General features: G+C 40.2%; 1 protein-coding gene and 2 pseudogenes across 2 annotated transcripts in view; all 3 read right to left on the bottom strand.

The window, feature by feature from the left end:
* Positions 1–3143: 3143 nt before the first annotated feature.
* Psmd11 (proteasome 26S subunit, non-ATPase 11) overlaps positions 3144–20914 on the bottom strand; it is a 62718-nt gene continuing 44947 nt past the window's right edge. For both annotated transcript variants that reach the window (XM_058578780.1, XM_046442915.2), the window contains exons 6-14: positions 20597–20791; positions 11312–11456; positions 10340–10400; positions 8227–8289; positions 6218–6343; positions 5714–5749; positions 5423–5474; positions 4792–4934; positions 3144–4672 (exon numbers count right to left, since the gene is read on the bottom strand). In XM_058578780.1, coding sequence (XP_058434763.1) covers positions 4792–4934; positions 5423–5474; positions 5714–5749; positions 6218–6343; positions 8227–8289; positions 10340–10400; positions 11312–11456; positions 20597–20791 — 821 coding nt within the window. In that variant the 3' untranslated portion in view covers positions 3144–4672. The remainder of the gene's footprint in view (positions 4673–4791; positions 4935–5422; positions 5475–5713; positions 5750–6217; positions 6344–8226; positions 8290–10339; positions 10401–11311; positions 11457–20596; positions 20792–20914) is intronic.
* On the bottom strand, positions 11716–14030 carry LOC124091738 (large ribosomal subunit protein eL42-like; annotated as a pseudogene).
* LOC131424134 (eukaryotic translation initiation factor 1-like) lies at positions 14448–17565 on the bottom strand (annotated as a pseudogene).

The raw sequence follows: 20914 nt of genomic DNA on the forward strand, positions 1-20914 counted from the left end.
CTGATTCTTAATTCAGATTACCATATCTGGACCTGGAGATGAGGAAGCTTCCCAAGAAGAGGCTATCAATATCCCATTACTGACCATTTGCACACTCTGCCAACTGCCCTAGGGCGACAGAGAAGGGGATCTCATATCATCCAGATGAATGCTGCCAAGTCACAAAGTTCTAAGAGCTTATGTTGGGGCTGGGGATGTGGCTCAAGCGGTAGCGTGCTCTCCTGGCATGCATGTGGCCCGGGTTCGAGCCTCAGCACCACATACAAAGATGTTGTGTCCACCAATAACTAAAAAATAAAATATATTAAAAAAAATTTAAAAAAATCTAAGAGCTTATGTACTACCCAGATTATTGTCAATAGTGGCAACTGAAAGCTTTAGGGTCCTTGGTGACCACACAGTGCAAAACTGCTCTGTACTAAATAATATAAAAGTCCACAACAGCAGTTCTCATCACTTTGAGGAAGGCAGGCACTTTGAGGGATGTTTTGAACATCCCTCAAGCTACACATCTTACCCGTTTTCTAAACATAATACATGACAATGAATAATCTACAAAGAAAATAGGTGGCTGCAGCTCACAGTTCTGGAGGTTGGACCGCCAAGCTCCTGCAGCACAATATGCCCAGGTAAGGGCTTCGCCAATGGGAAGCCCAAGTAAGCAGTGTGGGTGAGTAAGCACAGGTGCAAGGCTGACCTGCTTCCAATAACCACCCACTTTCTCAAAGGAACTCCATTAAGCCCATCATGAGGGTGGAGCCTCCAGGATTTTGTCTTAAAGGTCCTACCACCTCTAAAAGTCATAAGGTCACGACTAAGCCCTGGGAATTCGAAGGGACAAACCATGTTCAAACCACTTCAGCAACCTACCCACTCTTCAGATAAAGCTATCTGTGTTCCCCCTTCCCCTAATAATAAGAAGTGAGAAGTAATTTCTGGGTCCTTCAGGTCCTCTGGTCAAACGTCTCTCTTCCTTTATAAAGAAAAGATGAACCCAGGCCCCTACTAGAGGCTCAGCTCCTAGGTTGGCCTTGTGTCCATTGTCTTAAGCTCCCTTCTGATGCCAATGTTAAGCAAGGGTTAAATGCTTTTAATTTCCTAAATTATAACCAGATTTCCAAGCCTGTAATCCACCCCTTAGAAACTGCATTTCAATACTAGCTATTCCAATTCCTAGTTGGCAATACCAAATTTGACCACCCTGCTTCCCCAAACAGAGCAACATTTGCTTGGGTCTTTGCCAGCCTGGCTATACTTGTGTTATCTCTTGCCTTTTTCAAGTTAGGCCTTCATTATCACCTCAAAGAGCCTCCACAGAACTATCCCAACCTTTCTTACATTGGTCAGAAGCAAAATCTTTATTTGCAGCAGAGCAGGTATGGGATGGCACTGCCAGCCTACCTGCTGCTGAGGGAAGAGGCTGTCCCCACCCACCCCAGCCCTGCCTGTTTCAAGGCATCACACAGCTCCCCCACCCCAGCTTCCATCAGGAAGAAAAGGAGGACAACAATCTGCCCCAAATGGCAGAAAGCAAGGACCCAAAAGGCAAGACGTAGGATTTTCTTCCCAGTCCTCTTCATCATACAACTGTGGGAAGATGTCCAGTTAGCACCCTTGTCAACCAGCCTACTTATCCTACAGCCTATCTCTAGTTACCTGAAGGGCCAACAATTTTGTTAGCTGCCTTGCTGGACTATGATGCCAGTTCCCTGTTTTGCATATTCCACTTTCCATGAGAGCCTGAAGAAGGGAGGCCAAGCAGCAGCCAGCTACAGCTTCCAGAAAGGGTTCCATATAAAGCTGGGCTGAGCCCTGGTTCCTGAGGAAGTCTTTGTTCTTTAGGGATCACAGAGCAGCATCTAGTGGTCCTTCTGGGCAGCACAGATTACATAATTCAATGCACAGCAGGGCACTAGAGCAGTGCAGACACCTTAGCCTCTGCTTCTAACACCAGCAGTGACTCCTTAACAACCAAGAAAGTCCTGGCACTGTGAAGACTGGTGCCTGGGACCCTTGGTGAGAAAGCCCAGCCCAGACCAGCCCATGGAGCAGATGACCTTCTCAGTTATGCCTAAACTAGCTCACATGAGGGCTGGGAGGGAAAATAGTGGCACAACTGCTGGTCCTTGATGGTCTAGAACAGCGCTGTCCAACTAAAGTATAACATGCGTCACAATGGCAAGCCACATAGATAATTTGATACTTTCCAGTAGCCACATTAAAAAAGTAAAAAGAAACAGGTGATTTGTAATAATATTTTATTTAACCCAATATACCCAAAATATTTCAACATACACTTTAAAAAACTTGAGATATTTTACATTTTTTCACTCTTATCCTTCAAAATCTGTTTTTCTACATTTGCAGCACATTAACAGTTCAAAACTAGCCACACTATAAGTACTCAACAGCTGCATGTGGCTAGCAGCTACTCATTGGACAGCGCAGGTCTAGAGGAAGTCACCAGACTGAGCAGGGAAGCGGAGAAAAGGGCTGCTGCCCTGAGCCTCTTGGGGAGGGGATCCCCTAAGTTTGGGAAACCCTTTCCCCTCTGTTCCAGTACTAGGAACTCTATGGAATATTTATTTTAAAGTCTTTTATAGAAACAAACCTCTATGCAAGTAAAATTATGCACAGAAATACAATATTAAAACTGAGAATACCAAAATGCTCAAACTGGAGAAGAGTCGGCAAATCCCTCAGAATCGTTCCCAGGGTCTGAGAACATCATGAAAACCACTGCTTCTGAAGATTCTAAAAGGAAACTAAACCACAGCTGAATGTGAGAACCCTCTACACACTTGCATTTCCATTACTTCATATGACCTCTTGTATCACAATCACCTACCATAGAAGCATCAACCTTGGAGGATCTTACTGACAGAATCCAGGTGTTCTTGCTGGATCATGCTGCCTTAGAAAAACATACCTGAACTCCATTTCTGCTTTTAGCCATCACAGATCAAGTCTCCTGCCGAAAGCCCTCCAAAGTGGACTACAGATTCGGCTAAAGGACTACTAACATTAATATAAGCAAATGAGATAATGGAGCTTTGGCTAATCTAGAGGGCTAGACTATTGCTGAGCTACACAGAGCTGTTTGAACTTGCTCAGAAAACCTCCAGTACTCAAGAAATGACACCTTTTGAAAAAAAAATTATTTTATTGGAACTCATCTGAACATCAGATATACCCGGTGTTGGTTAGCAAGAACCGTTTGTACATTGGATATTGATGGTGCCAAAACCAAAACAGTGACTGGACATGATGGGGAGAGAAGATGTTAAGAACAAAAACCTGATTTCAGAGAGGAAAATAAAAGCCAGTCAGATTCAGTGAAGATGCAAAACCTGGTACAACAAAATCCTTTTACAAAATATAAATTTATTACGAAAACCTGGAAGGATAATCTGAGAAAGGTAAAGAAAGAGAAAAGGAGGCCAGCAGGAAGGAGACAGGAAGAGGGGGAGAAGAAAAAAGAGAAGATGAGAGAAGAAAATATTGTTGAGCACAGCGACAAGGTGCTGAAGCTTACCTGCCCAAATGGCATTAAAGCCTTGCTATGTAATCATATCAGAAAACAAAGCATGCTGAAATACAGTGCTCTACCGCCCATCCATTCGAGTTCTAAGAGGTAAATAAAGACGCTCCCTGGAAAGGAGACATGAGGTTGCTTGAAAACCCAACAGAGAAAATTAAAAAAACAAAATAAAACAAAAACAGCCCACAGTCTCATTTCCGATGTTCACTGTTTTAAAAAGGAATAAATCCATCTGACAGCAGGAGAGGAGGAGTAGGAGAGGGAAGGAAAAAGTGGTCTCCTGATTGAGAAAGGGGAAAGAGAAGAGAAAGAAGAGTAGAGGACAGAGAAGAGGGGCAGTTAAAACACTGACATCTAATCTAATTACTGTGTTAAAAAAAGCCACATGCACAGCAGGTCCCCTGGGGGCTGAGGGCCCACGCTGCTCCCTGTGTGGCCGTGGTGGACACTAGCTCCTGGCCTTGTCCCCATTCCTTTCACAGGTCAGAGCGGAGCCTTGTAGGTGCTGCTGCTGCGGCGGCGGCGGCGGCGGCGGCGGCAGTGGCGGTAGTGGAAGGACCTTCGGCTAGTCTGCTGGAGCCAATATCAGGAAAGGAAGGATGGACAGGCCAAATGGCAAGGGAAAGAACATCGAAACGCCTCATTTCAAATAAAAAAGAAAATAGCAGTCTATACACAGTTGTTTGTTTTGGTTCAGTACAAACAGAATAAAAAGTCATTGCTTTTGATGGTCAGCAAACACCCAATTCTGAAGAAGAGGAGAGGTGACGCCCAGCGGGTAGATTAGGGCCCCCAGTGGTTGGCGGGGTGTCTGGCTTTGCGGCCCTCTCCCAGGAGGCAGAGAGCACAGCTTTAGGTAGTGTAAGCCTTTTTCCTTTTATTTAGAATAATCTTTTTTTTCTTTCTTTTTTTTTTTTTTTAAAGCAATTTCCCACTCCCAAGTTGGGCCAGTAAAGATTACATGAAAACTGGCACACCTATGGGTTGGAATACAGATGCACCAAATGAGGATTTAAAAACTTTCCGAGCGAAAAGTAGAACAAAAAGAAAAAAGAAATCTCCTAGCATTTTGCCCCAAGGTTTCACTCTCCCGCCACACACACTCTCCAAAGGACCGCTACAGATCCAATTCTGCAAGAGAAGACAGAGCAGTGTCAATCAGGAAGCCACAAGGACACCAGGAGGAGGTTTTCAGTCCCAACAGGCAGAAGACAGCGCTGCCCAGCCCTGGGTCCAGGGCAGGCACTCACCTATGTCAGTTTCTTGGCTTTGTTGTAGAGGGAATCCACTACTTTACTCATGTTCTGAATTGTTTCCAGAGCAGCTTCATAAGTTTTATCTACTGGGGGTTCATCGAAAATAATCAGGACACCCTCCCCTTGGTCCAAAATCCCTGCAGGAAACACAAGGGCAACCCAAGTAAAAGAATAGATTAGACATAAAAACAATTTTAAAGCAGCCTGATCCCTAGTTGCCTCATTTTCTCCAGAAAAAGGGAATAGAACTCATCTTCCTGTTCCATTTGCATGTTATTACACACTTAACACAGGGAACAGGGACCAGGATCCCAGAGAACCAAACAATTTCTTTAAAAATAAACCTCTTGTCAGGCACGGTGGTATATGCCTGTAATCCCAGCAGCTTAGAAGGCTGAAGCAGAAGGATCTCAAGTTCAAAGCCAGCCTCAGCAACTTAGAGAGGCCCTAAACAACTTAGCAAGATCCAGTTTCAAAATAAAATATAAAAAAGGGCTGGGGATGTAGCTCAGTGGTTAAGCGCTCCTGGGTTCAACCCCCGGCACCACAAATAAATAAACAAATAAATGCCTCTTAAACCATCTTTATCACCAGTAGTCCCCTTGCCTGTGTGACTGTTACTCACCATGAAACTTCTTGTCAAGAATCATCTGTGATAATTTTCTTTCCACATCGGCCTAAAATCAAAGCACATGATTAAAGGGACCACATCACCCTGATATGAAAGCTTTGTAGAAAAGATCTTAGGGCAAATGGATTGAAAACCAAACAGCAACAATGCAACTTCAGCTCTGACATTTCCCATTCCCCGGGAAGCTTAGGAGCTTTCCAATAAGGCCCATCAGGTACAAATGCTATCCATTCTACACCACCTCTTTCCCATCCCTACCCACCAGAAGGCCTCTGAACTCCTTACCTTAGAGAGTTTGATGAGGCTAGATATGTGTTCAATCTAAAAGGAAAGGCAGAGAGACACAACACTGAAAGTTTTACTTTTGCCTCCAATATGAGAAGCAGGGGACAGGAAATTGCTGTGTCTTTTGAACCTGTTGAATGTCTCTAAAAATTTTCCCTAGCCATGCTTAGCTTCCCTTATGCTGTCCATTTGCCTGATGTTACCATTACAGATAATAAACCCACTCCTGTCCCACATACCCAATACAGAAAATGAGTACCACATGCACAATGACTACAAAATCAAGAAAGAAACTGTACTCAGGGCACAAGCAGGTGCCATCTCACAAGTCTCTACTCCTCCTCCACTCATTTCCCATCAAGATAAACTGAGCTCTTGGTGGCCTCTTGCTCACCAGGCATAACCTTGGAAGTGAGCTCCTATTTTGTACAGATGTGAACAGGGAGGTGGCTACAGTGGGAATGTATGGCCAAAACCAGACAGAATCCCCAGGATGGTTCTTACCTGTACTCGAGAAAAAGGTTCAATGACTCGGATCAGATTCTGCTCCAGTAAGTTATCATACAACTTGGCCAAGTGTGTGCTGATGATTGGGTCATCCCGGAGCTCTGCCCGGTAATCTGTCAGGGCCTGTCCAAAGAGCCAGCACAGAGATTGGCACAGAGAAGAACTTTAAAGTCACACTCCTCCTAACTTCCTGAGTAGCTGACTAGCCGTTCTAACTACATGGTTGAATGAAGTTCTGGGAGTTTTGAGATCAAAGAAAAGCCATTAACAAAGCAGAAAAAAAGGAATGTCAAACAAAAAGGTGAAGTCACAATCTTTCTATCTAAAACCTTCATGTCACCAGTTCAAATCATGTAAGCCCTAGGAGCAGTTTCACTTGTAAGCCAAATCAACTATATAAGCATTTTTCAGCATTTATTTCAAATAATTCTGAGTTTAAATGAGAAACGCTAAATTGCACAACAAGATCTTGGGAGTTTTGTGAGGAATATCAGTATAGTACAGCTCTGCTGTTAAAACAGAAAACCTAACCGATTTTGTTTAATCCTGATATTTCCCAAATATCTGATCACAGGACCCTTTTCCCAAGGAATCACTTGGAATAAAGGTGTTCCATGTAAGATCCAAAGCTGGGGGTAAAATGACAAACTATTTATTCATGTACATAACATATGTACCTTTAGCAATGGTTTCACTATCCAAGTCTCATGTCCACTGTACTATAAGATGTTTTAAAAAGCAGGCAAATCATACCAAGTAAGAGATGGCAAGAATCAGCAAGAGTCCTCAGGAAAATGATGAGTCTTGGGGATAATCCAGGCCACATGGCCTAGTATCCATCTACATGTTTTTTTTTTTTCATTCTGGTTCTAGGAGGGTTTTTAGTTTTTGTTTTAGGGGTAGGAACTGGGGATTAAACCCAAGGGCACTTTATCACTAAGCTACATCCTCACTCCTTTGTATTTTGAGACAGGGTCTAAGTTGTTTAGGGCCTCTCTAAATTGCTGAGGCTGGTCTTGAACTTGTGATCCTCCTGCCTCAGCCTCTTTGAGTTGCTGGGATTACAGGTATGTGCCCCACATCTAGCTGGATCTAGGTTCTGTTTTTAAGTTGGTCACTCTAATCACACAAAGAATATATATACCTAAGACAAGTGTCTCTCCTTTTGAAACTTCCCAATAAGCAAATGGCATAGGAGTTGTTATGGTATGATTATGAAGTATCCCCCAAAAGCTCTTGTGGTAATGAAGGAATGAAAGTTATTGGGGGCATGTCCTAGAAGGGTTCATTTCCCTATGTAAGGGAGTAGTGCTCTGTTTCTTGGCTACCATGAGTGAAATAGTGTTCCTCTACCACACCATTCTGCCATGTTGTTGTGCCTCACCTTAGGCCCAGAGCAAGAGGTCATCCCATGAACCAAAATAAAGTTTTCCCCCTCTAAATTATTCTTGCGGGGTATTTTGGTCACAGCGATGAAAACTTGACTAACACATAAGTCAAAATCTAGAACATCATCCTGAGGAAGTTTCTCTTCTTTACAGTTTTATCATCCTGAGGAAGTTTCTTTAGGGCCAAATGTGCACATAAAACTTCTCTTTTGATCACAAAGAAGCAGACCTGACATTTCTGGAGCTGAAGGAATACCTATGATTATATTGTGTGAGATAAGCACTAGACTTGGAGTCAAACCATGATACATATAACTGTGTGACTTGGGGCATCCTCCTGATTCCCTCAACCACAAAATGAAGATAAGAGCTTTGCTGTAAATAAGGATGACAGAGAGAACTTTTTGAAACTAAGAAGTATTACATATGATATATAATCTAAATCAACATAACAAGTTTAATTGTACAAAAGTGCTTAACTATTTCCTGGATTTGAAATTGTACTAAGGGCACATGGGATCACTTGATGCTATCTTTGCAACTTCTTATAAATCTATTTTTAAAAAGTTTTTAAATGGTCTTCCACCCCATTCCCTACCAACCCAATACCATGCTCACCTTTTCAAAATCTGCCAGCGATCTGTTCTTGCTAGCCTGAGCCACACATTTTAATGCTTCTGTCTGAGAATAAAGAGATAAATCATAAAAATGATCTATTTTGCATGTTTACATACACCCAAAAAAGTCTCAGAGATAATATGTTTATATCCACAGAACTTGTGCTATAAGGATTCTTTATCAGAGGCCTGGGCTGAAAAGCTAAAAGGATTAAATATCACTGTATGCCAACCATTTTCCTTTTGAAATCTCAAGTGACTTAGAAGTCTCCCAAAAAGACCTTGATACAGAATTCTCCAGATATGACAAGCTGAAAGGGAAAAATGACAGAACTGTGATTTCTTTCCCCTTCCTCTAAGATCCATTCTACCAAGTTTGATACAAGGCACTGAATGAGGTCTATTTTATTAGGATTAAGGTATTAATATATTCTACATATTATACTTGAACATTAAAACCCTACAAAGGGGGCTGAGGCTGTAGCTCAGTGACAGAGCACTTGCCTAGCACATGTGAGGCATTGGGTTCGATCCTTAGCACCACATAAAAATAAATAAAATAAAGGTATTTTGTCCATCTATAACTTAAAAAAATTATAGAGAGAGTATTAGAGATACATTCAATGGCTAAGGGCAACGTTTTTTAGGGAGTGGGGAGTATTACTGGAGATGAAATCCAGGGCTTGGGGCATGCTCAGCAAGGACTCGGCCATTGAGCTATATTCCCAGCCCACTAAGGGCAATTTTTAACCTAATTATAAAATTATAGTCCAAGCTATTAAGTCCACTTAGCAAGAAATTAGAAATACCCATCTTTCTAGATCAGCCCGACTCCTGGTTGAAAGTTGTCATCAAGGCTCAAAGAGACAGAAGGAGCTCCCCTGTGTCAGCTTACATACTTAAATAGGGATGCCTTATATAGCAGACTAAGTGGTACAAGGCTATCAAGAACAGTTTATCTCCAGCATCTGTTTTGTAGACAGAACAAATGTCATCATGAGGAAAGCCTGGAATTTAGAGCCAGATAACCCAAGTTCAAAGTCTGGCTCCACCTTTTATTAGCTATCTAATCTTATCCTGAACACACGACCTATCTGAGCCTATCTCAACTGTAGTCCTTAGGAAAGTACATCTTTCACTATAGTGATAACCAGTATTCTTGAGACCCAAAATAGGAACTAACCTGAAACTTTTGTTAATACAAAACCAATTAGGGTCACTTGTCAAAAAAAGAAATCATCTGTTGTGGTCATTCCTCCAGAGATGTAGTGAGATGGCCAATCTGTTGTTCAGAAACAAATCCATTTGAAATCCAAAAGATTACTTTTATTTAACTAGTGATAATTGAGCAAAAATGGGTATAACAAATCTTAGATATCATCTTCACAAAGGTGAAAATTGCTTGCTCTCAGAACTTATATTCAACCAGGCATGGGGGTGAATGTTTGTAATCTCAGCAAATCAGGAGGCTGAGACAGGAGGATCACAAATCCGAGGCTAAGCTTGGCAATTTTGTGAGACCCTAACTCAAAAATTTTTTAAAAAACTAAAAAGGGCTGGAGTGTAGCTCAGTGGTAAAGCAACCCTGGGTTCAATGCCTACTACCAAAAACAAACAGAAGGGCTACCAACAATCAAAGGTCCTTTTTGCATCACACTTAAAACTCAAGGCTTGAATTGAATAGTATGGGTCTCAAAATCTAGTTTTTACAACAAATAATCAGACCTCCCTAAAGCACACATGTTCCAGACCTAACCACACTCCTGACTCAGAGAATCCAACAGGTCATATATTCTGCACGTTAAATCTGCAGGCTCATGAGACAGATCAATGTTAAATGCAACCTAACTCACTGTAGCATCTGTGAATGCTACAGTTCAGTTCTGTAACTACCTTAAACCACCTTATGTCTGTAAAAGCACCAAATACCGACTTTGTGGGTCAAGAATCCAACAGTATAGGAAAAACACTAAATGGGCTTCAGGGAAGGAAACAGGTGGGGAAGAGGAAAGAGCAAAATGGAGACCTGAAGAGCTCTGGTCTCACCAAACATCATGAATCTGACAACATGCTGGTCTCATATGAAGTAGAACTGCAGTCAATACATTTCCTACCTGCCTCCCTGCATACCGAAGTGCAAGTTTCCCGCTCACCAAAGCCTGGACATCTTCTGGGCTAGAAAAAAAAAGATATACTTGGTCAACTGCTCCAGGATGTTATGATTCTAAGAACAGGTTTCAGTGAACTTCCACTATAAAGACTGCCCAAAGAAGGGCTGGGGCTATAGCTCAGTGGCTGAGCGCTTGCCTAGCATGTGTGAGGCATTGATTTGATCCTTAGCACCACATAAAAAATAAATTAATAAACAAAGATATTAAAAAAAAAAAAGACCGCCCAAAGAAAAAAATCAGCCCCAACCCCTAAAACCTATATATTCCTCACATTACAGAAGCTAGGCTTTCTTCTTTCTGGGCTAAAGGTCAGTAATGAAAAATAGAAAAATTCCAACACTAAAAAGGAAGCCCAATTGAACCTACCAAAAACAATAGGCCAAACAGGTAGAACAGGAAGTATAAGTCAAATTCCAGTATAACAGGTCTTACCAAAATACAACCCATATGTAATCCAAAGATCCAGAATCCCAGCCAATATTTTATTAATTCCCAATAAAATTAGGATAATTTTTTTAAAAAAAGATGTCATACTTATTGTTGTCCTGTCTTTCAAATGTCTCTTACCCTATCCTTCATATTCTGGGTAACCCAGTTTGTTTGGCATAGTCTGTTAGTTACTTTTAGTCCTATGGTTAAGCACCAATGAGGACAGAGTCTCTGAAGGATAAGGAGACTTCTCCAAGAGGAGATAGGAAAGGGATTCCTACAATCTGTCTCCTGAGTCTGAAAGACTAGCAAGCAAAGTGCTCTAGAACAGCTCTGATCCTCCCACTCTACCTCAACCAGCCTCGGAGGCTACAGGTGCTACCACATATATAACTGGCTAAACTCCCTGCCCAAGTCATTTGTCACAGTAGACAAACTTGGCTGAAGGACTACAGTTCTTATATTCCAGAGTTAATGTGCACCTACGTGTTGAGCATGATTTTGCACAGCAACATGTACTTCAAAGATGTGATGGCCTTGGGGCTATCGATGGAGTCATAACCCTCAAATGCCTCATAAAAGTATGAGTATGCAGTTTTCCAGTCCTTCTCCTCTGCTGCATGGATAATACCTGGGCATTGAAGAAAAAAGAAATAAGATCCAAACAAAATAAAAAAACTATAAAAGATTAGCTGTATCAACCTATTGATAAGGTCAAGAGAGACTAAAGAGGGCTAGGGCTGGGGCTGGGGCTCAGTGGTAGCACGCTCGCCTAGCAGGTGCAGGGCCCTGGGTTCAATCCTCAGCACCACATAAAAATAAATAAAAAATAAAAGTATTGTGTCCAACTACAACTAAAAGATAAATATTAAAAAAAAAATTAGAGAGAGAGAGGGAGAGAGGGGGAGAGAGAGACACTAAAGAGCCAGGCAGATCACAAGTTTGAGGCCAGCCTCAGTAACTTAGCGAAACTCTGTTTCAAAATAAATAAAAAGGGCTGGGGATGTGCTCAGTGGTTAAGTGCCCCTGGGTTCAATTCCTGGTAAAAGCAATGATAAAGAACCTGCTTAAAGTTACAATCAACAAGTGAAAGCTGGGATTAGAACCCAAGCTGTTTCTAGTCTCTCAGCTCAACCTCATATTAAATTCCCAAAGGAGTTAGAGATCCAACTCAATGTGGATCCTAAAAAGATAAAGTGCACCATCTTTCTCCCTTGCCTACCACCATCCTAGTTCTGCTTTCTTTTAGAGCCATTGGCAAAAGTCATTTACCCTCCATGACATCACCTACACAGGGTCAGAGAGTTGACCAAAACACACCTAGGTAACTGAATAACTGTTATTGTGAACAAAACATCAACAATTTATTATCTTCATAATAAAACAAAATGAAACAGCACTGGGTCACTTTCTCTTATCATTTCCCAGTTCAAAATGCTTAGATCTCTTAATAGCCAGCATTCTCTTAGATCTGCAGTTAAGCTCAACACACACCTAAGCCTCAGCACCCTCTTTATTTTTAGCCTTTTCATGGAAAATCTGCTTAGTCTTCCCATCACAGTCACTATGTTTCCTGTCATAACATCACTTTCCCTGTGCATACAGAGAATCCTTGCCCTTCTTGTACTGTGTCACTTTATGGGTTGTTTGTCACACTTCTTTCAGAATATCCAACAGGTTTTAGGAACATCCACTATGTTTGCAAAGAAATAACATTAACTACTTCAAGATAGTATTAAAAAAAAAATCAAACTTAGAAAAGCTAAGGAAGCTTTCATAAGGGGCAAAAAAAAAAAAAAACCCAATTCCTTTATTTCCATCTCAAACACTTGTCATTAATGGATGTGCTTTTGCCTAGATGAAATCAGTGCATGTTATTTCACATAATGCCAAATCCATAAACTTAATTATACATGGTTAAGCAGTATTCCCTTAGGCTGATACTATAGTTCACTTCATCAATTCTCTACTGTTCAGAAGGTGGGTTTGTTCCCAATGAACCAACTATATTAAACCCACTATTACTTCCAATCTATTCCATCACTTGGAATAATATAAAAATTAGTTCTTTCCAGCTTGAGATCCAACTAAGCCCTAAAATTCTGCACTTCTTTGTATTAACTCCAACTGTCTAGTCCCTAATGAAGTTACAGACCTCTATCCCAACCATTTGTCTACCACAGTGCTTCCAACATTTTTCACATCAAGATACACACAGAAGAGTACTTAGCACAGTAGAATATAAAGGTGAAGCTGTTCACATGTGGTCCCAAGGAATCAATGTTTTGACATACCTTTAACCCACCTACAACAAACCTGTGGCACATGGAATGCTTGCTTACTGGGAATTCTGACTTAACCAATTACTGAATTAAGCCCTTTACCCTGCTTAAAAGGGGTACATTTTGAGACTGGAGGTATTAAATCTCTTTTCCATTACTCTTCTTTTTTATTTATATTTATATATACAAATAATCACCTTTTGAACGTCTTTTTTTTGTATAATAGTATATTTGAAATATTATACATAAATTGAATAAGTATAACTTGTTCTAATTAGATCCATTATTGTGGTTGTACACAATGTGGTTACATTGATTGTATATTTATATATGAGGATAAGAAAGATATGTTGATTCATTCTACTATCTTTCCTATTACCATCCCCCTCCCTTCCCTTCATTCCCCTTTGTCTGGTCCAATTAACTTCTAATCTTCTCTCCTGTTGTGGGTTAGCATCCATATCAGAGAGAATGTTCTGCCTTTGGTTTCTTTGGGACTGGCCTATTTCACTTAGCATAATACTCCCTAGTTCCATCCATTTACTGGCAAATGCTATAATTCCATTCTTCTTTAAGGCTGAGTAATATTCCATTGTGTATATACACCACATTTTCTTTATCCACTCATCTATTGAAGGGCACCTAGGTTGGTTCCATAGCTTGGTTATTATGAATTGAGCTGCTATAAACACTTAAGTGGCTGAGTCACTATAATATGCTGATTTTAAGTCCTTTGAGTATAAACCAAGGAGTAGGATAACTGGGCCAAATGGTGATTACACTCTAAGTTTTCTAAGGAATCTCCATACTGCTTTCCAGAGAGGTTGTACCACTTTGCATTCCCATCAGAAATGTATAAGTGAACCTCTTTCCCCACATCCTCTTCAACACTTATTACTGCTTGTATTCTTGATAATTGCCATTCTGACTGGGGTGAGATGGATGAAATCTCAGTGTAGTTTTGATTTGCACTTCTCTAATTGCCAGAGATGTTGAACATTTTTTCATAAATCTTCCGACCATTCGTATTTCTTCTTCTATGAAATGCCTGTTCAGTTCCTTGGCCCATTTATTGATAGGATTATTTATTTATTTATTTTTGGTATTAAGTTTTTTAAGTTCATTGTAGATCCTGGATATTCATGCTCTGACTGAGGTGCTGGTGATAAAGATTTTCTCCCATTCTGTAAGATTTCTGTTCATGTTCCTGATTGTTTCCTTTGCTATGAAAAAGCTTTTTTGGGGGGTGGGGTGGGGCTGGGGGCAGGGACTAGGGACTGAACTTAGGGGCACTTGACCACTTAGCCACATCCCCAGCTCTATTTTATATTTTACTTACAGACAGGGTCTCACTGAGTTGCTTAGCACTTCGCCATTGCTGAGGCTGGCTTTGAACTCCCAATCCTCCAGTCTCAGCCTCCTGAGCCACTGGGATTACAGGCATGCACCACTGTACCCGGCTACTATGAAAAACTTTTTAGGGGGCTGGGGTTGTAGCTCAGTGGTACAACACTTGCCTCACATGTGTGAGGCACTGGGTTCGATCCTCAGCACCACATAAAAATAAATAAAATATTTCATGTTCATGTACAACTTAAAAAAAAAAAAAAAAGGAAAAGGAAAAGCTTTTTAGGGGACCCCAATAAATATTTTTTTAAAGAAAGCTTTTTAATCTGATACAATCCCATTTATTTATTCTTTTTGGGGGGCTCTTTTCAGTTTATTGCATGAAGGAGTTACACTAGTCCAAGTTAAAAACAGACCCCACTGGTTACATTATACAAGCTGTGAGGTTTTTAAACTTGTGACAAGGGACAGAAGGGCAATTCTACTCATTGTAAGGAAATCCTCACTTAAGCTTCAGTGAGCCACAAGTACTTAAAACCCATGAACCTTCAGCTGATTGTCCTTAGCCAGTCCAATCAATACTGGGAACTGGCATATGTTCTTGCGCTGGTCACCCTGTAGCTGAATTACTTCTCTGTATTCTGGATGCTCAATTACAGTACCATTGCAGGCAAATTTCTTCCTAAATGCCTTCACTAGTTTCTTTCTATCATAATCATCAGTGATCCCTTGAACTGTAGTAAGGTTCTTCCTGCCATTTCTCTGTTGAATTCTTAAATGGATAATAAATCCTCAGTGCCAGCAGGAAGCAGGTCATCACCCTTACTTGCATCAGCAGAGGGGAAAGAATGGAGGTTCTGAATAGCAGACATGCGATACAATTCCTTTTCCTTGGCAGAAATGGCTACAGAAGGTGGTTCCAGGAGTGGGGAACGGGTGTCGGGAAGTGAGGATGCTCCAGGGGGAGGCTGCTGAGACTTCGGTGGCGGCTCAGTAAGTAGGCCCATCTATTTATTCTTGATTTTACTTCTTGCACTTTAAAAATCTTATTGAAGGACTGGGGTTGTGGCTCAGTGGTAGAGCATCTGCCTTGCACACATAAGGCACTGGGTTCGATCCTCATCATCACATAAAAATAAATAAAGATATTGTGTCCAGTTACATCTAAAAAAAAAAAATATTTTTAAAAAATCTTATTGAAGGGCTGGGGTTGTGGCTCAGTGGTAGAGCACCTGCCTTGCACGCATGAGGCACTGGGTTCGATCCTCAGCACCACATAAAAATAAATAAAAGTACTGTGTCCATCTACAACTAAAAAAATTTTTTTTAAAAAAATCTTATTGAATAAGTCAGTTCCTAAGCTGACATGGTGGAGAGTTGGGCCTACTTCTTCCTCTAGTCCTGATCCCATTTTGATATCAAAAGATATCTTGTCCATTTACAGCTGAAAATATTAATTTTTGTGAAGTGTGAGATAGAGGTTCAATTTCATTCTACGACACATAGATTTCCAGATTTCCCAGCATCATCTGTTGAAGAGGCTATCTTTTCTCCATGTATGTTTATGGCACCTTTGTCTAGTATGAGATGAATGAATTTACGTAGGTTTGTTTCTGTGTCTTCTAATCTGTTCCACTGGTCTTCATGTTTGTTTTTGTGCCAATACCATGCCGTTTTTGTAACTATCCCTCTATAGTATAATTTAAGGTCTGGTATTGTGATGCCTCCTGCATCACTTTTCTTGCTAAGGGTGCTTTGGCAATTCTGGGCCTCTTACATTTCCAAATGAATTTCATGACTACTTTTTATATTTCTATGAAGAACATCATTGGAATTTCAATAGGAATTGCATTTAATCTGTATAGCACTTTTGGTAGTATAGCCATTTTGACAATATTAATTCTGGCTATTCAGGAACATGGAAGGTCTTCCCATCTTCTAAGGTCTTTTTTCAATTTCTTTCTTTAATGTTCTCTAGTTTTCACTATAGAAGCCTTTCACCTCTTTTGTTAGATTGATTCCCAAATATTTTTTTCTTCTTCCTCTAGTAGGCGCAGAGTTGAGGCTATTGTGAATGGGATAGTTTTCCTGATTTCTCTTTCAGCTGATTCGTCATTGATGCACAGGGAATCAACTGATTTATGGGTGTTAATTTTATATCCTGCTACTTCACAGAATTCATTTATGAGTTCTAGAAGCTTTCTAGTGGAGTTTTTTAGGTCTTCTAAATATATGTAGTCAGCAAATAGGGATTGTTTGAGCTCTTCTTTTCCTATTCAAATCACTTTAATTCTATTACTATTCTAAACTAGAGAGAGCTGAAGGAAAATGTGTCCCTCTCTAAAGTCATGGAAAGCCCCTAAAGGAACCCAGCAAAATTAAGCCAGGTACAGTGGTGCACACCTGTAATCCCAGCAACTCAGAAGGCTGAGACGCAGAAGTGCAAGTTAGGACCCTCAGCAACTTACTCAACAAGGCTCTAAGCAACTTAGCAAGACCCTGTCTCAAAAAATAAAAAGGGCTGGGGATGTGGCTCAGTGACAAAGTGTTTCTGTGTTCAATCATCAATATCAAAAAATAAAGAAATAAAAAAAAAAATAAACAACCAATTATTAATGCTGCCAAACTAAATAAGGCACATCCCCACTGAACCACATCCCTCAGGACAGAGCTAGGAGCTAACAGATCATACCCAAAATAAGTCTAGTTAAAAAAAGGTTGCGGGGGTGGCCTGGGGTTGTGGCTCAGTTGTAGAGCGCTTACCTAGCATGTGTGAGGCACTGGGTTAGATTCTCAGCACCATGTTAAAAAAAATTTAAAAAAAAAAAAAGATACCATGTCCATTTACAGTTGAAAATATTAATTAAATAAAAAGCCCAAGAGCTGACATATTGTTCTCTCCAACACATTAGTAAACAAGGGCCATGTTTTTATCAGGAATATCATGGTAAGCACGAAGTTTATTTATAGAAAAACAAAAAACTAGACTCACTTATTCAACACAAACATTAATAAGCACCTGCCGTGCTAGGGTTGTGACTCAGTGGTAGAGCGCTCGCCTAGCACACATGAGACACTGGGTTCAATCCTTAGCACCCTAAAAATAAATAAATAAAGATATTGTGTTCACCTACAAATATAATATATATATTATTATATATATGACTGGGGTTGTGGCTCAGCAGTAGAGCCCTCATATTGCACGAGCAAGGCCTTGGGTTCGATCCTCAACACCACATAAAAATAAATAAAATAAAGGTATTCTATCCAACTATAACTAAAAAATAAAATATTTTAAAAAGTAAAAAAATAAAACTCTCTCTCTCTCTCTTTTGGTAGGGAAGTCCAAAATCAAAGAGGAAGGTACAAAGGAGGAAAGGAGACATCTGAACTAGATCCAGATGAATACATGAGTTTGCAATGGATGCGAGGTAAAGAGAGAAATTTTAAGCAAAGACGACAAAATATAGACAGAAGCAGGAAGTAACATGGAATACCCAGAGACCATGAAATCTTTCAGTGACTAAGACTAAATCCAGAGGTTAGGATGAAAAGGAAAGGATGCCTTCCTTTTGAATATCATGTTAAAGTAACATTTACTTTAACCACTAGAGATTTTGCGGGGGCAGTCCCAGAGATCGAACTCAGGGGTGCTCAACCACTGAGCCACATCCCCAGCCCTATTCTGTATTTTATTTAGAGACAGGGTCTACTGAGTTGCTTAGTGCCTCATAATTGCAGAGGCGGGCTTTGAACTCGCCATCGTCCTTGTCTCCGCCTCCCGAGCCGCTGGGATTATAGGATTGTTCCACCAAGCCCAGCACTATTGGAGAACTTTAAACAAAGGAATTACAAAACAGATTTGGTTTCAAAAAAATGACATTGAGGCCAGATGAGGATGGATTAGAAAAAAATGACTAGTGACAGTTACACCAGTAAAAGACAATTAAAGCCTAATTACCACGATGTTAAAATGATAAAAAGAGCAAATATGGAGGCAGTTTCAAAATGATCTGCTAACTGACTGGTTTGAGGGGAAAAAAAGGAAAAGAGACAAAATTACTCTGATTATGAAAGCTTGAACAACTAAGTCAATGATGCCATTAACAATGAAATTAAATCCAGAAATGACAGCTGGAGAAGGGAGTTGGATGTTAAGTTTGGATGTTAGTTTTTGATAAGTTCCCACTGAGATAGCAATGTGATAGTTAGGTATGTATATCCTTTAAGCAGCTAGAATTTTAGATCTAGTATTTAGATCTAGAGAGGGAAGCTACTAGAAATCTAGATGAGGAGACCAATAATGGCAGTAAAACCATGAGAGAATATAGGAGTAGAGAGGAAACAGGAAAAACAGGAAGGGAAACAAAGCTAAGAAAGAAACACTGAGGAACAGCCACAGTTAAAGGGCAGTTGGAAGGAAATGAAAATGGCAACATGGGGCCACAAATAATAGTCAAAGGAGGCAAACCAAGAAGATGGTGATGTCAAGGAAGTCTAGGGTTCAACAGGGCTGAACCCTCATCCCCAAAAGTCAGAGATTATAAGGGAGTTGACTTCTTCAAGGAATCAGCTGAAACACAAAGTAAGGGGCTAGGGTTGTGGCTCAGAGGTAGAGCACTTGTCTAGCTTGTGTGAGGCACTGGGTTCAATCCTCAGTACCGCATAAAAATAAATAAGATAAAGGTATTGTGTCCATCTACAACTAAAAAAAAAAAAGAAAAAAGAAACACAAAATAAGGATACTCTTTCAACTTTTTCAATAAACTTGACACAAAGGCAAAAGCAGCAATTTACATCAGAGAAAAGGCTGTGCTTTTTCAGCTGGAGCAGTTCAAAGACTGACAAGCAAATTTTGAGAGGAATGACTAAAGACATAAAATGGAACAAGAGAAAGGTGGAAAGCTCATTCTTGATAAGGGGTAAAAATAGATAGTATACAAATTCTGTAGAGAAAAGAGAAATAAAGAAGGCTCACATTCAAAATGCCATCTATTTCTTTTGAAAAGTAGGAAAGAAGTTCACCTCTTGACCATAAAGGAAGGGTTCACCCTTAGTAGCTCAAAGTGGCAATATTTGGTTTAAGGTGAGTACTGTGATAAGGGCTTCACACTCATCACCTTGTTTAATTCTCACCACAATTCTATAAAGAGGTACAATTATTTTCACCATTTCATAGATGAGTTAAAGGTAAAGATAAATTAAGTAATTTTCCCAAGACCAAATACCTATAAATCAGCAGACCTAACTATTAACCAAGGAAAGGCTGTTCCTAGATCTGAGAGGCAAGATGGGCATATATTACCTTTGATAGATGAGACAGATAACATCAGTGCTTAAACTAGTCTTTTGAGCCAGGTGCAGTGGTGCACACCTGTAATGCCAGCAAACTCAGGAGGCTGAGGCAGGAAGACAGCTAAATTTGAGGCCAGTCTTGAGCAACTTAAAGAAACTCTAAGCAACTTAGCAAAACTTTGTCTCAAATTTTTAAAAGATAAAATAAAATACAAAAGACTAAAAGAAAAGACTGTGATATAGCTCAGTGGTAGAGCACCCCTATTACTACCAAAATAAACAAAAAACAAAAACAAAAAAGTACTATTCTTCTACCTCCAATTTAGCACTCCTTCAGTAATGATGCCTCTGGTGAAAAAAAGATGCTGAATACAAGAAAAAGTTTTTCACCTGCCAATCCATTGCTTCCTAACACCAACATTCACACACTCCATCAGAAAGCTACATACTACACACAATTAAGGTCCTTTTAAAAATTCAATAAGTTTTATGAAGGTCTGCAAGAGTTAACAGACTTGGATTAGGCCAATCTTAAAAGAGAAATGCTACCATGCTGAGTGTAAGCAGCTAATAGGAAAATTAAGGGAGACTTTCAAACCTCAGTGAGACCTCTCTAAGGTTTGGTTCTAACAGTCATATTGCCTGGCTAAGAAATGATAGGCATATTTTTAATATATTTAAGGCACTCAATAGGAAGGGAACAGCTGGTTAGAAAGGTAGCCTTCTAATTGGTTTCTTTGAGTCAAATCAGCCCATTATATTCTCCAGCCCCAAATCCCAATCCTTCCATACCTAAGACAAGATGAGCTCTAAGAAAACACATCCCAGGAATAGCTATGAGGGTTACCTGACTGCATGTCCAAGGTGGCCTGCAATTTAGGGGGACAGTAGATGGCATTTGCTGTGGTTCGAGCAGAGGTTAAGGCAGCTCGAGCTTTCGGCAGATTGCTCAGGGCATGGTATGTTTTGCTTTCTAAAAGTTGTACTTCCACCAAAAGGGCTTTGTCATCCATCTTTTTCAACTCCCGCAGCAACTGAGAACCTGGAAGAGGAAAAAATGTATCTCTTTGTTAACCATAATCATAATACCATATTGCTGAAAAATCTCACTCTCTCACCTTAATAACACTTGAGATAAAGAAATCTGCCTGAACTCAAAAAAGTT

The sequence above is a fragment of the Marmota monax genome, unplaced genomic scaffold (assembly GCF_021218885.2).
Source record: "Marmota monax isolate L192 unplaced genomic scaffold, Marmota_monax_Labrador192_F-V1.1 WCK01_AAM20220418_F8-fsc00480, whole genome shotgun sequence".
Classification (NCBI taxonomy): Eukaryota; Metazoa; Chordata; class Mammalia; order Rodentia; family Sciuridae; genus Marmota; species Marmota monax.